We start from the raw sequence: 14,487 nt of genomic DNA, 5'->3' as shown, positions 1-14,487 counted from the left end.
ATTACTTATTTTTTTGTCTAGTTGATCTATTTGTGACAATGGGGTATTGAGGTTCTCCCACTACTACTGTATTAGTGCATATATGACTTTTCATGTCCGTTAGTATTTGCTTTATATAGTTGGGTGCACTAGCATTTGGTGCATATATATTTATAATTGTCATCTCTTCCTGTTGGATTGTTCCCTTTAGAAGGATGTAGTGTCCTTCTTTGTCTCTCTTAATCAGTGTTGGTTTAAAATCCACTTGATCTACAAAGAGGATAGCTACTCCTGCTTTTTTTCATGTTCTCATCACATGGAGTATTGTTTTCCACCCTTTAACTTTCAGTCTATGAGTTTTTTTTAAATTAAGTGTTTCTTGTATGCAGCATATTGTTGGATCTTGCTTCTTGAGCCATTCTGCCAGTCTATTTCTTTTGATTGGTGAGTTGAGACCATTAACATTGATGGTTATAACTGATATGTATTGACTTATCTTTGTCATGCCTTTTTCTTGGATTCTCCCCTTTTACATTTATTTATTTTCCCAATGGAGTCATCCTGCTGTGCTTCCTGGGATTGTGATCTTCATTGTCTTTTCCTAGGATATTGCCTAAAATTTTTTTGAGTGCTGGTTTGGTATTCATGAAATTCTTAAGGTGCTCTTGTCATGAAAGTATCTTATTTCTCCATCAATTTTGAAAGATAGTTTTTCAGGGTACATCAATCTGGGTTGGAGGCTGTTTTCCTTTAGGGCTTGGTATACATCACTCCAAGCTCTCCTTGGCTTGAGGGTTTGTATTGAGAAGTCAGCTGTGATTCTGATGGGCTTTCCTTTGTATGTGATTTGTTTCTTTTCTCTAACTGCTTGTAGAACTTTGTTCTTCTGTTGGGTTTCTGGAATCTTAACAATTATATGCCTATGTGTAGATTTTTTTTTGATCAAGGCTATTTGGAGTCCTATATGCCTCACTTATCTGTATGTCAAGTTCTTTCCCCCTGCTTGGGAAGTTTTGTGCCATTACTTCTGTGAACAGTTTTTTTTATGTCATCTGCACTCTCTCCTGTTTCTTCATTGAGTCCAATCAGTCTTATGTTATTCTTCTTTTCTCATAGTTTTTCCTTTCCCTCTTTTCCTTTCCCCTTCCCCTCCCTTCACTCCTTCATCTTTGGACCTTTTTTCCTATTTCAAATGATCAATTATTCACTTTAATCATTTTAACCCTTGTTTACACTATCAGTTTCTCACACTAGAGAAACTAATCAGTATTTACACATGTGTGTCCTATTTATTTCACTTAAGAGTATGGCCTTGATATGCATCCATTTAGCTATAAATGACTCTAGTTTTTCATTCTTTATGGCTGAGTAGTACTCCATTTTATAAAAAAAACACATTTTCTTTATCCAGTTTCCAGCTGATGGGCACTTGGGCTGCTTCCAAGCTTTAGCTATTACAAACTGTGTTGCTATAAACATGGGTGCACATATATCACTGTGGTATGATTCTTTTAATTCTTTGGGGAATTACCCAGCAGGGGAATAGCTGGGTCAAATGGGACCTCTAGTCCTAGTTCTTTGAGGTATCTCCATACTGACTTCCACAGTGGTTGCAGCAGTCTGCACTCCCACCAGCAATGGAGAAGGGTTCTTTTCTCCCCTCAACCCTGCCAGCATTTGTTATTTGTTGATTTCTTGATAGCAGCCATTCTTTCTGGGGTGAGGTGGAATCTCAGTGTTGTTTTCATCTGCATCTCTCGAATGACCAGCAATGTTGAACATTTTTTCATATATTTGTTTGCTGCTTTTACTTCTTTGAGAAATGTCTGTTCATTTCAGATGCCCATTTTTGAATTGGGTCTTTGAATTTGGGAGGTCTGATTTTTTTCAATTCTTTATATATTCTAGATAGCAGTCCTTTGTCTGAGGTACAGCTGCTAAAACTTTTTTCCCATATTGTAGGTTTTCTGTTAGCTCTGTTGGTGTTTTCTTTTGCAGTGCAGAAGCTTTTTCTTTTTTGCAGAAGCTTTTTAGTAAGATGAAATCCCAGTCGTTGATTCTTTCTGCTAGTTCCCGAGCTGCTGAGGTTTTGTTCATGAAGTCTTTTCCTATGCCAATGTCTTCAAGAGTTCTATCTAACTTATCTTCCAGCAAGTTTAGTGTTTCTGTCTTAATATTTAGATCTTTAATCCACTTCAATCTTAGTTTAGTGCATGGTGATAGGTATGGGTCTAGTTTTAATCTTTGGTAGGTTGAAATCCAGTTTTTCCAATAACATTTATTAAATAGGCCATCTTTCCTCCAATGATGGTGGTTCGTTCCTTTGTCAAAGATGAGGTGGCTGAGCATGTCTGGAGTTGTTTCTGCATCTTCTAATCTATTCCACTGATCCTCAGGTCTGTTCCTTTGCCAGTACCATGCTGATTTTATCACAGTAGCTCTGTAGTATAGTTTCAAGTTGGGGATTGTGATACCCCCAGCCATGTCTCTGTTACCTAGAATTGCTTTAGCTATTCTAGGTCTCTTCTGGTTCCAAATGAATTTCTGGATTGTTTTCTCTAGTTCTGTGAAGTATATTGTTGCAATTTCAATTGGCATTGCATTGAATCTATATAGTAGTTTTGGAAGTATGGCCATTTTCACTAAATTGGTTCTTCCTACCCAGGAACAAGGGATGTCTTTCCATTTTCTTGTATCCTCTTCGATCTCTTTTTTCACAGTGCTGTAGTTTTCAGTGTAGAGGTCTTTTGGTTCCTTTGTTAGATTTATTCCTAGATACTTCATTTATTTGGATGCTATTGTAAAAGGAATTGTTTCCCTAATTTCTCTCTCAGTGAGTCTGTTATTTGTGTAAAAGGCTATTGTTTTTTGAGTGTTGACCTTGTATCCAGTTACTCTACTGAATCTGTCAATTAGGTCTAGAAATCTTTTGGTGGAATTTTTTGGGTCTTCTATGTAAAGTATCATATCATCAGCACATAATGACAGTTTAACTTCTTCTTTTCCTACCTTTATTCCTTTTATTTCTTTTTCTTTTCTAATTGCTGTGTCTAATATTTCCAGAAGTATATTGAATAGGAGTGGTGATAGTGGGCATCCTTGTCTTGTTTCTGATTTTAGCATGAAAGTTTTCAGTTAGTCTTATGATATTCTTCTTTGCATCATTTAGCAACTGCTGGATTGATTTCTTGTGGTCCCTTACAATTTTGAAGAAATTTTTCTTTTCCTGGTCACTAATTGCAATCTTATCTTCTATATCTGCAATTCTGTCCTCACACTGGCTCATTCTGCTGTGTAGACTTTCTTTCTTTCTTTTTTTTTTTTTGGTACTGGGGATTGAACTCGGGTCCTTGCACTTGTGCAATAGGTGGCAAAACCAGTGAGCTAAATATCCCTGGCCCCTGCTGTGTAGACTTTCAATGGAGTGTTTAATCTCCTGGAAATCTGTTTGCATCTGTTTTATGGATTCCATTTGTTTCCTATGTTGGGATTCCATCATGTTCCTCAGCTCCTCTCTAGATTTATCAATCATGCCTTGCACTATGAGCACAATCTCTGCTGTTATCTGAGAAATTATTTCTGATTTCATTTTTTCCAGATTGTCTTTTTTGCCAGTTCAGGGAGTCCAAGTGTTTGAGTATTAGTGTTCCATTTCGTTTCCCTTTGGGGTTGCCTTAGGTGATCTGGAAGTCTGGTTTTGAGACTTATTTACATGTCTTCTCATTTTGACAGGGAGGGGGTGGTGGTGCTGTTGGTGCCCACGCAGCTTACCTCCTCTGTCCTGGGAGTGGTGGAACGGCGGCTGGGTGGCCCCTTCCTCTGTGCTGGGAGTGGTGGAACGGTGGCCTGGAGGCCCCTACCTCTGCACTGGGAGTGGTGGAATGGTGGCCAGGAGGCCCCTTCCTCTGCACTGGGAGTGGTGGAATGGTGGCCAGGAGGCCCCTTCCTCTGCACTGGGAGTGGTGGGATCCATTTAGATATTTTTGTAGCATGAAATTCTGTATTCTCAAAAGGAAAGTCCTTCCACTTTATGTACTGTTTCTGAAGTCCGGTTACAATATCCTCCACCATAAAAGTCTCAGTCTTTATGACTGGGATCTCAAATGTCTAAGATCTCACATGTATTCCCCAGTCATGGCCATAGTTCTATCTGGCACAGAATATCTTTTCTTTCTTTTCAAAATTTCCATAGCTCTGTAGTTTGGGTTGTGGTTTACTCACAAAGCACTCCTTAAAAGCATCTCCAGTTACAGTGTGATGGGATTCCTCTATCACTCCAATGTCAGCTGTATAACATGCCAAGACTTTGCACTTTCCACAGAGCAGTCTTTTATTTCCCTTATTTGGTTGACTATCTCTGATAAATTTTTCTTGATCCTGTATATGGTGAATTCTCTTTGAAATGTTGCTTTATCCCATGTCTGAAGACTTGAAATGGAGTCATTCATCATTTTTTTCCTTGTATAATTTTATATTTTTTTCAATTACATCAGCATTACTGCTCAGAAGATAGCACTTGCTACCTTTTGATCTTCCTTTGCCACAGTGATATATGTGCACCCATGTTCATAGCAGCAGAGTTTGTAATAGCTAAAACTTGGAAATAGCTCAAATGCCCATCAACTGGAGACTGGATAAAGAAAGTGTTTTTTTAATAAAATGGAGCACTACTCAGCCAGTGTGTTTTTAAAATTCACAGATAAAATTGTATTTTTAGCATGTCAACAAGATGCTTTAAAGCATACATATGTTGTGGAATGACTAAATCTAACACTGTATTCTTCACAGCACTGGTGAGTGTCTAGTAACATAAGGCACCTGATTTGGTGGATTTAAAGGCCTCTGGGAGCATGTTCTGCACCCTCTGCTGGCTCCAGGGACCTCCATCAGGCGCTAGTCTACCTGTGGCGCTGTGAGGGGTGCATCTGGGAGAAGCCTATGAATCAGAGCTATCTATGTGTTTCCATGTCTCCTCCTGGCTGTGAGGCAAGGCAGGGAAGGGCTCTGGAAGACGGTCATCTTTCAGTCTTTCCTGCACCATCCAAGCAGATGTCCTAGTGAGAGCTGGGGACACATGCAGGCAGCCAGGCCCTCCCACCCCCATGTCAAATGTTGTGGACACTCATCTATCCCCCAGGAGTGCTGTGGGATGGTGCCTGTGGCTAAGAAGTGTCATTTTCCTCTAGTACCTGTCCTGGAGACTAAGGGTCCACCAAGAGGAGTAGCACATTGTGCTCTACAGAGGGTCGGGGTGTGACTCGGTTGTACCCCATGAAGACATTGATGCCACCTGCACCACAGTGGCATCTAGGGCACCTGCGGGCTTGAGGAGGCTGGCTCCAGACCTCTGTAGCCATTTTCAGCTTAATCTGCTGGCTCCTGTAGGGCCCCACCTTTGCCTAGAAAGGGCAGGTCTTTCTGGATCTCCTCAGGGGGTCTCCCCAGGCCCTCGAGGGAGTGCCCTTGCTTAGTATCATCTCCCTGTAGTCCAGTAGCTGTGCAGGTTTCTAGACCTGTGGGACCACAAAGGTGAGTTTGGACAGGTTGGGACCCTCTTCTTGAGTGTGCAGCTCTCTTGGTGGGGAGCTCATTAGTTAGAAGTAGACCTCAAACCACCAGGCCAGGTCAAAGCTGGGCAGGTCACAGCAAGTAGCTGTGCAGTGCCCTCAGAGAAGGTCTGAGGCACAGGCATAATTCTGATGATCTCCAGGTCCATGAGATGTGGGCACTGGAATAGGTCCTCCCCTAGCTGCAGGGCTGACCCACAGAATCTGCACTGGTCATCAGCAGCAGCAGTGGCAGAGTGCACCTGTTTTGGGGGTCATTCTGCTTCATTCAGGGTGGACAGCAGGCTCCTGAGGTGGCCACTGGGTACAGGATCCTAAGATGAGGCAAAAGGTTTTATGTTGGCTGCCCTTACAAGAGCAAACTGGCTTCTTGGGAGAGATTGCTACAGGCCATGGGTCAGAGTTCTACTTTTACATATGGCCTGGCCATTGTTGAGTTGTACATTCTGTTTTTTCAGCAGGGCCAGTGACCACGGCCACCACCCTGGGCCCCTCCCCATGTAGGGGTGGCACCTGTCCAGTGAGGCTGTACCCAGATCAGTTCTGTAGGTGCCTGGATAGAACGTGCTGTTGTGAGGATTCTCTTTTCTCTTTTCAGTTTTAAGAATTCCTTATATATTTTATAAATCAAATCCCTATCAGATTGTAAGTATTTTCCTCTCATTCTGTAGACTGGCTTTTTACTCTGCTGAGTTTTTGCTGTGCAGAAGCTTTTAAGTTGATGTAGTTCCATTTGTAGTTGCACTTTGCTTTTGTTGCCCTTTTCTTTCTTTGTAGACAGACACGTTTTGTTGTTGTTGAGATGGGTCTAGGTTGTCTAGGCTGGACTTGAACTCCCAGGCTCAAGTAACCTTCCTGTTTTAGCTTCCTGAATAGTTGGGGCCATAGGCAAGTGGTACCAGGCCCAGCCCTTTTATTCTTTGAATTGTCTTACTGCAGTGACTAGAAGCACTAGTATGATTTGAATGGAAAAACAAACATCCTTGGCTTGTTCCTGATCTTAGAAAGCATTTGGTCCTTCATCATTAAGTATAAGGTTAGCTGCAGATAGATCATAGAGGCCCTTTATCACATTAAAGAAGTTTCCTTGTAGTCCTAGTTTGCTAAGAGTTTATATTTTCACTAGAAATGGATGGTTGTATTTTATCAAATGCCTTTTCTGTATTATTACAATGATCATATGAATTTTCTTTTTTACTCTAATGCGGTTAAATACAGTGACTGATTTTCTAATGTAAAATCCAACCTTACATTCCTGGGATAAATCTTACTTCATGACAATGTCTTATGGCTTTTTATTTATTATCAGATTAAATCTGCTAATTTTTTTGTTTTGTTTTTTTGAGACAGGGCTGACTGTATATTCCAGGCTGGTCTTGAATTCAATATGTAGTCCAGGCTGGCCTCAAACTCACAAGCCTCCTTTCTCAGCCTCCCAGACTTCTGGGATTACAGGTGTGTACTACCACACCAGGCAATTGTGACCACCTGATTAAAGTGATGTCTGCCGACTTTCTCTACTCTATGAAAATTGTACTTTTTTCCTTTATGATTGATAAGTATTTTGTTGTGAAATATTTTAAAACGGTGTAAATATTCCACTTTTCATCCAAGGTTCCCCTAGTAATTTAGAATTCATTGATGTTTCTTGACTGTAGATATTTTAACTGTTTCCAACTTTTGGCTATTGTGAATAATGCTGCTATGGACATTGGTATACATATATATGTATATGTTTGAGTCTATGCTTTTGATTCTTTTGGGTATATACCTAGCTTAATTTATTTTTGACTGAGCTTTGGTGTTGGTATCTTTCAAGGAATTAGGCCAGTTCATCTATATTGTTGGATTTACTGGCACAAAGTTCTTTAAAATACTCTCTTATTTATTATTTTGTTTTTTTGGAAGCTGTAGTGATGTCATCCTTCTCATTCCTGATGGTGATGATTTATATCTTTCATCTATTTTTTACTGATCAGCCTAGACAGAGATTTCAACTTTACTGGTCTCATAAAGAACTAGCTTTAGGGCCAGGAATTTAGCTCAGTGGTTTTGCCACCTGCTGCGCAAGCTCAAGGACTGGAGTTGGATTCTCAGTACCAAAAAAAAAAAGAAAAAAAAGAACTACCTTTATGTTTCACTGGTTTTTCTCTACTGCTTTTCTATTTCATTGACTTTTACTCTAATCTTTAGTATTTCCTTTCTTTTGCTTGCTTTAGGTTTCAGTTGTATATCTTTTGCTGAATATTTTTTAGTGGTCCTGTGGATTGTACCCAGGTTCTTTGCACTGAGGTACATCCCACCTTTTAAAAAATTGTTAATTTTCTTTTTTGACAGGCTCTTGGCTAAGTTGCCCAAGCTTGTCTCAAACTTGAGATAGTCCTGCTTCACTCTCCCAGAGTGCTACAGTTACAGATGTGTGCCATCATGCCCTTCATTTTCCTTTTTCCTTCTCCCTTCTTCCTGGTTCACCTCCTCCTTCACTTCCACTTCACTTCTACTTCTTGGGATTAAACCTAGGGCATGCTAGGCAAGCATCCTACCACTGAGTTCCTAGTTATCATCTTTATCCTGCTTGGAATCTGGTACTCCATGCTAGGCTACCACTGCTCACTGCAAGCTTATTATCAAATTTATTGATTTTTTAAATAAGACTGTAAAAATGTTATCTCAGGGCAATTTAATTTGCATTTTCAAGTGACAACAGATATTTTAATTTTAAAATTTTTTATAGACATTTTTATCCCCTTTTCTGTGAAATGTTGAGTCATCCTTTGTTCAAGTTTTGTATTGGTTTGTTGATCATTTATATTTATTTCTCCAGATCTTTTACCTTTTTTTCAGTGAGCATGGTTTTTTGGCAATAAGAAGACACAACTTAAAGTTATTTTTAATTTTTTAAAAACCATTTTAGGGCTGGGGATTTAGCTCAGTGGCACTGCGCCTGCCTTGAAAGCTCAAGGTCCTGAGTTCAATCCCTAGTACCAAAACCCAACCCAAACCCAAAACAAAACAAAAACAAACAAACAAACAAAAAACACATTTTAAAGCTGGTATGTGGGGTGAATGGCTTTAGTCCCAGCACTCCAGAGGCTAATGTGGGAAGATTACTTGAGCCCAAGAGTTTAGGACTAGCCTGGGCAACTCAGCAAGACCCTATCTAAAACAAAACAAAACAGCTTAAAAAAATCCATGTAGTAGCTGAGCATGGTGGTATATACCTATAATTCCAGCTACTTGGGTGGCTGAGGCAGGATGACTCCAAGTTTGAGGCTAGCTCAGGCAATTTAGCAAGTCCCTGACTCAAAAAATAAAAAGCTCAGCGGTAGAACACCCTGGGTTCAATCTCTAGTACCAAGAAACAAAACAAACCAAAAACCTATGTAGTTTCCTGGTATAAAATATTCAGAGTCCATGGTATCTGGTATTTTATTATAGTTTCTCATCCAGGTACTTATTTTTACTTCTCTTCATAATGAAGCCTGCAGAGTTAATAGGGAATATGTGGTAGGATTAAAGGCTTAAGACTCACTCCATACTTCCTTCCTTTTGCAAGGGGCACTAGAAAAATCACATACACCAATATCTTTAAGGAATTCTGTAGCTCTTAGTATCAACTTCATTAGCTCTTCCAGTATCCCTGGGGAAGCAGAGGTCACTGACAATGATCACACTTTACAGATTCTGAAATTGAGGCGTGAAAAAAATCAGTGATTTTATCATATAGAAGGTTACATTTAGAAGTCAGCTTAAAAATATTTTAATTATATATTCTCAGGGTCCTACAATTAGTAACTAGGGCAAAGTTTTGGTTTGGATCCAGGTATTCTTCCTAATTAAGCAATCAAAGTGATTATCTTTATCACTCCAAAAGGTAAACAAAGACTAAATAGCTTTTCTTCTTCAAGAGACTGCAAGCCAAGCCTTTGACATGCCATGGCTGAGTAGGCATAGAGGGGACGCTGGAGTCCAAGGGTTATCTATATTTACCTTTGGCAGCAGTCAGCATGGTGGAGGCCAGTTCACACTGCTGTGATTCCAAGTGTCCAAGCGTGAACCAGCGAGGATAACGGCTGGGCACCACAGACACCATATGGTGAGGGTGAGAAGTATCAGCTGCAGAAGCTGAGTTTTCTAAAACAGGTAACCTAGAAGACCCAGGAAGAGTCATCAGCTATCATCTAGACCCTGGCCATTTTAAACCACCTTAGAGAAGTTTGCTCTTTACTGGGGAGGAACTAGGGAAAGAAATATTAACTAAGAGCTTTGAAAGTTTTTAAACCTGTATAGTATATTCAATGTGAGGTGAGTGCCCACACACTTATAGAACTCTAGCTGAATAGTCCTTACTGCTTAAGCCAAGGATCCTATTCTAGTTTGGAAACAAGATTTCTATAGCTCACTGCTTTCATGTCTTAGGGTATACATACTTATCTCTACTTCTCCCAGATTCTTCTGGAGACCTGTTTCTGGGAACTAATTCAATTGAGTTATAGAAAGGCTCAAACCCCTTTTCAAGCTGTCCAGTTGGCTCTAGAATAGGAGACTCAGGTCTCTGTATCTATTAGTATCTTAAGGGGTTCCTCAGACGATCCACTCTGAGTAAAGCTAGGAAGTCACTGAGTCACCAATGAGGAATAGATAGGAATCCTAGATCATATGAAAATATCTAAGCCATTTAATGGCAGGCTTGGTGGCAGATCAACAGAGCAGACAAAGAGAGAAAGAGAAGAAAGTAGGATAAACAAAGAAAGAGCACTGGAGAATTCTCCTTTGGTGGAAGCAACTGGGCTACAATGAACTACCTACCTCATGGCACGCAAGGCTAATTTATAGGACAGATCTGGATCATGAGGCAGCAGAGCTGAGAACAAATACTTGGCAAATGTATGCATGGGTACACTCTCTCGGTGGATGATTTCTCCAAGACCACTGAAAGGGCCTCCTGCAGGAAAAAGATAAGCCAGTCAGTTATTTATCTCTATGCCTCCATTTGCCAGCCTAGAGTTGAGAGCCCCAGGTTCCATGTATGTTTGCTAGCCATGGGTACCTTAATTACTCTTTTATGTCATAAATGTTCCTAAACCTCTAGCGTAGGAACTATAGTACAGAGGAGAGCCCACAATCAGAGGCAATAATACTGTGACAACAGCCCTTTCTATACTTACCTTCTAGCAATAAGACGCACTGTTTCTGCAGTGTTTGTACTAGTTCATCATCCAGTTGCAGCTCCTGTAGATGGCTTAGGAGATGTTCCTCATTACGGCACACTTTGTCCTGTGCATATAGGCCTTCAGGCATTACCCTCTGTTGACCCATACCCATCAGAGCAACTTCCAGGGCTAATGACAGGTAGGACTCACTGCTGTTTGTATAGCCTGCAGCCACAGGTACATGCTGGTATACAGGGAGTCTGCTTTCATTCATATCTGAGGGTAACAGGGTATCAGGTTCTTTAGGATGGGTCTGGTAGTTTGTTCTGTCCTCTATCCCTCCCACTTTGGGACACTGCTTGGTAAACAGTTATCTCAGAAGCTGAGTCAGAACCCCAGAGCAGTAAGAAAAATCTTCCGAAGAAAGGTTACACAGAACCACAAAGATTCCTACTTCCTTCATAATATATGAACAGATTAGGCAAATTAGGGAGTATAAAATCTCACTTTTGCTAGCACATAATGTAATGTCATAATTGTCTGCTTTTGTGCTTGTCTATTTCAGTACAGTTAAAGGGATGAGACTATTATATTGTAGGAATCTCTAGAGCCTGACATATGGAAGGAACTAAGTATATTATCTACAATGAACAAATAAACCAAGTGTAACTTTAGGTTTTCAGGCTGTAAATAAATGTCATTGTGTAGATAAAACAGACTAAAGATGATAATTTCTTGTACAGGGGATTTGCTTGGTTTAGGGCTAACCGTTTTATTTCTACCCAGAGAAATCTAAATCTGTCCAGTTAAACTCATATTTTGTAACACCTGCAACTTCTATGTTATTTTTATTTCTGTGTATGTATGTATGTAGTGCTGGCAATGGAACCTATGACCTCATGTGTGGTAGACAAATGCAAGGTCATTAAGTTATATCCTTGGTCCTTTTTAAATTTTTGAGACAGAATGTCACTAAGTTGTCCAAGCTGGCCTTGAACATGTGATCTTTCTGCCTCAGGCTTCCTAGTAGCTGAGATTACAGCCATGCTTCACTACCAGGTGAACAAGCTTAGGTTTAAAAGTCTTAGCTGGGCACTGAAGTGATGCCTGTAGTTTCAGCTACTATGAAGGCTTAGGTGAGTGAATCCCTTGAACCCAGGAGTTTGAGGCCAGCCTGGACAACATAGTGAAATCCTTTCTCAAAAAAAAAGTCAAAGTCTTGGTTTATCTGGTAAGTATTTATGGAAGACTATTACATGGCAGTTACAAAGAGAAGTAAGTTATAATTTCTGCTTTTAAGTAGCTGATAAGTCTAGTAAAAGATACTTGGTGTTTTTCTTTTTTAAAAATTAATTTTATTGGTACATTTAAGTAAGTAAAAGATACTTGTAAACAAACTATAATGCAATTAAAGTAGATGTAAATAAAAGAACACAGAGATAGCATAAAGGAAAGAAAAATCAATTGTCTGTAGTTCTGGCTACTTTGAGATTCTGTTAGAGTATTCTCTATTTCTCATTTGTAAATCAGTAGAAAACCATCATGAGGGAGAATGTTAAAAGGAAATCAATGGATAAATTTATTATATTTTGAGGTAGGGTCTTGCTATGTTGCTTAGGCTGGCTGTGAACTCAATCAATCCAAGTAACTGGGATTATAAGTGTGTGCCACCACACCTGGCTTGATCATACACGTTCTGGCTTGATGGAAATTATCTCCCACTTTTAGACTGCTCTGAAGTTCTGGCCTCTGACTTCAAATTCTTCTTCCCTTTCTTATTTCCACTGGACTACATTTATGGTTAGGGAAATGAGAGGAGGAAGGAAACTGGCAAAGTAAAATGGATAGGGCCAGACCACAGGGCAGGAAAGTGGGAAAGAGAGGAAACTTCTCAGGGACATCCAGTGTGGACAAAATGGGGGGAGGGGAAGGCTGCAAGAGGTGTAGAACAGAGTTTGGCACAGATGAGAGGCCTGCCAAAGGCAGTCCTGGCTTGCCTCAGGCTGACCCTTGTACCTGACACTTCCATATAACCATCATCATTGAGGCGGCAGGCTTCAGTCAAAGTAAGAAACAGGCAGCCAATAGGATCCAGAGGGTGGCCCACCCAGCCTTCCAGGTTTGTGATGGTTGTAGTTCCTCTCTGCAACAGTTCTGGAAATAAGTAGGTTCAAAGTTTTAGACAGCGATAGAAACACATTGCTTTTTTTCCCTGTTTAAGTCTCCTTATCAGTGTCATTCAAGGGCCTTGATCATGACAGTCAACGAAAAGCTTCCCTTTTTGTCTTGCCTTGGGTTGATAGGAATGATCACAAGCTTACCAGCCAGCTATAAGTTTATGTGGTCTGTTTAGGCTGCCTGCTGGTAGTGCACATGTGGAGATATACACTTGTCAGCTTAAAAAGGGTCTTAGTGGGCCCTTCAATCTGCACTGGGATGGCAGACAGGCATCAATCTTCCCAATTTACTGATGGGAAAATAGATTCAGTGAGGTATACCTCACAACAGGTAGAATTACTTGGAATTCCCTAGCCCCTGCCACACCATGATATTTAATGAAAATTAGGGTTTGGGTCTTTTATGCCCTAAAGATCTTCATCAGCCTTAGGTCTAGAATTAGATGACTCTTAATCACTATACCTTTCTTCTTCTTCTTTTTTTTTTTTTAAATTAAATTCTTTTACTGGTACATTTTAGGTACACAACACAATTACATTTCTCATTGGGAATTGTACCTTTACATAATGCATCTTGGTTCTTATTTTTTCCCCATTCCTAGCCCTCCCTTCACCCCCTCCACCCTTCCCTATTTACAAAGACTTTATTTCCATTTTTTCCATTTCTCATCATTTTTCCTTTCCCTTTTTTCCTTTCCCTTGCCCCTCCCACTATCCCTACCCCTTTGGACCTTTTCTTCCTATTTTGCATTATCGATTATTCATTCTAATCATTGGTACATTTTAGGACTATACCTTTCTTCTGATGCTTGTAGATTTCCAGCTGCCGCCGCTGTTGCAACCTCAGAGTATTAATAATGGCCACCGTGAGTCTGAGGGCCTCTTTTGGATAACCATGAGAACGCAGGGCATCAACTCGAGCACAAGCTGTAGGGACATGCTCTACCAGATAAGAAGAAAATATTATGGTGGAATTAAAATTTCAAACAAGGAAAATTCATGCTTGAAAAAAGAAGTTTGGGGCTGGGATGTAGCTCAATGGTGCAATGTGCCTGCCTGGCAAGCAAGAGGGCTTGAGTTTGATTCCTGGTATAAAAAAAAAAGAAAAGAAAAAAGGAAAAAAGTTTGTGTTTAATCCAGTTCCTCAAATTCAATCTGATATCTACTTTATATCAGGGGCTGTATAAAAAGAATAGGGGACAGGATACAAATTCCTATTTGAGGTTACTGTACCTCAACCAAGTACATATGCAAATAGCCCAGGCTTCCAATAAATATCCTCAGTTTCCATTAAAGGCCTTAAAAGAACTATATGAAGACTGTCCAAATTGTAGTTGGTGCTGCTGTTGCCTATGCAAATGGCTCATTTGGGCCTATATGAAGTGAGACTGGGTTCTAAGATTCTCACAGTAAAGGAAGGCTATACTTACCAAGCCACAGTGGCTGGCCATGGGAATTAAAGAGTAGTCGCTCGCTTTCTCGTTGGCAGGCAGGAGCTGTATATATGTCACTGCTGATTATTCGCTGTAGGTGGCTATCCTGCCAATGTAATTCACGACCCTCGATGGCTCTAGTGAACACTGTTCTTCTTGGTCTGGATAAGGAGTCTGG

General features: G+C 40.3%; 1 protein-coding gene across 1 annotated transcript in view; it reads right to left on the bottom strand.

Moving 5' to 3' along the window:
- The window catches only part of Zswim5 (zinc finger SWIM-type containing 5), a 210,024-nt gene that overhangs the window by 28,981 nt on the left and 166,556 nt on the right, over positions 1-14,487 (bottom strand). The window contains exons 6-11 of the mRNA XM_004872917.3: positions 14,307-14,483; positions 13,672-13,818; positions 12,716-12,853; positions 10,715-10,975; positions 10,356-10,491; positions 9,537-9,694 (exon numbers count right to left, since the gene is read on the bottom strand). Coding sequence (XP_004872974.1) covers positions 9,537-9,694; positions 10,356-10,491; positions 10,715-10,975; positions 12,716-12,853; positions 13,672-13,818; positions 14,307-14,483 — 1,017 coding nt within the window. The remainder of the gene's footprint in view (positions 1-9,536; positions 9,695-10,355; positions 10,492-10,714; positions 10,976-12,715; positions 12,854-13,671; positions 13,819-14,306; positions 14,484-14,487) is intronic.

The sequence above is a fragment of the Heterocephalus glaber genome, unplaced genomic scaffold (genome assembly GCF_053883595.1).
Source record: "Heterocephalus glaber isolate CG9 unplaced genomic scaffold, H.glaber_assembly_v1.0 deba00001451, whole genome shotgun sequence".
Classification (NCBI taxonomy): Eukaryota; Metazoa; Chordata; class Mammalia; order Rodentia; family Bathyergidae; genus Heterocephalus; species Heterocephalus glaber.
This window is presented reverse-complemented; position numbering and strand designations above follow the sequence as displayed.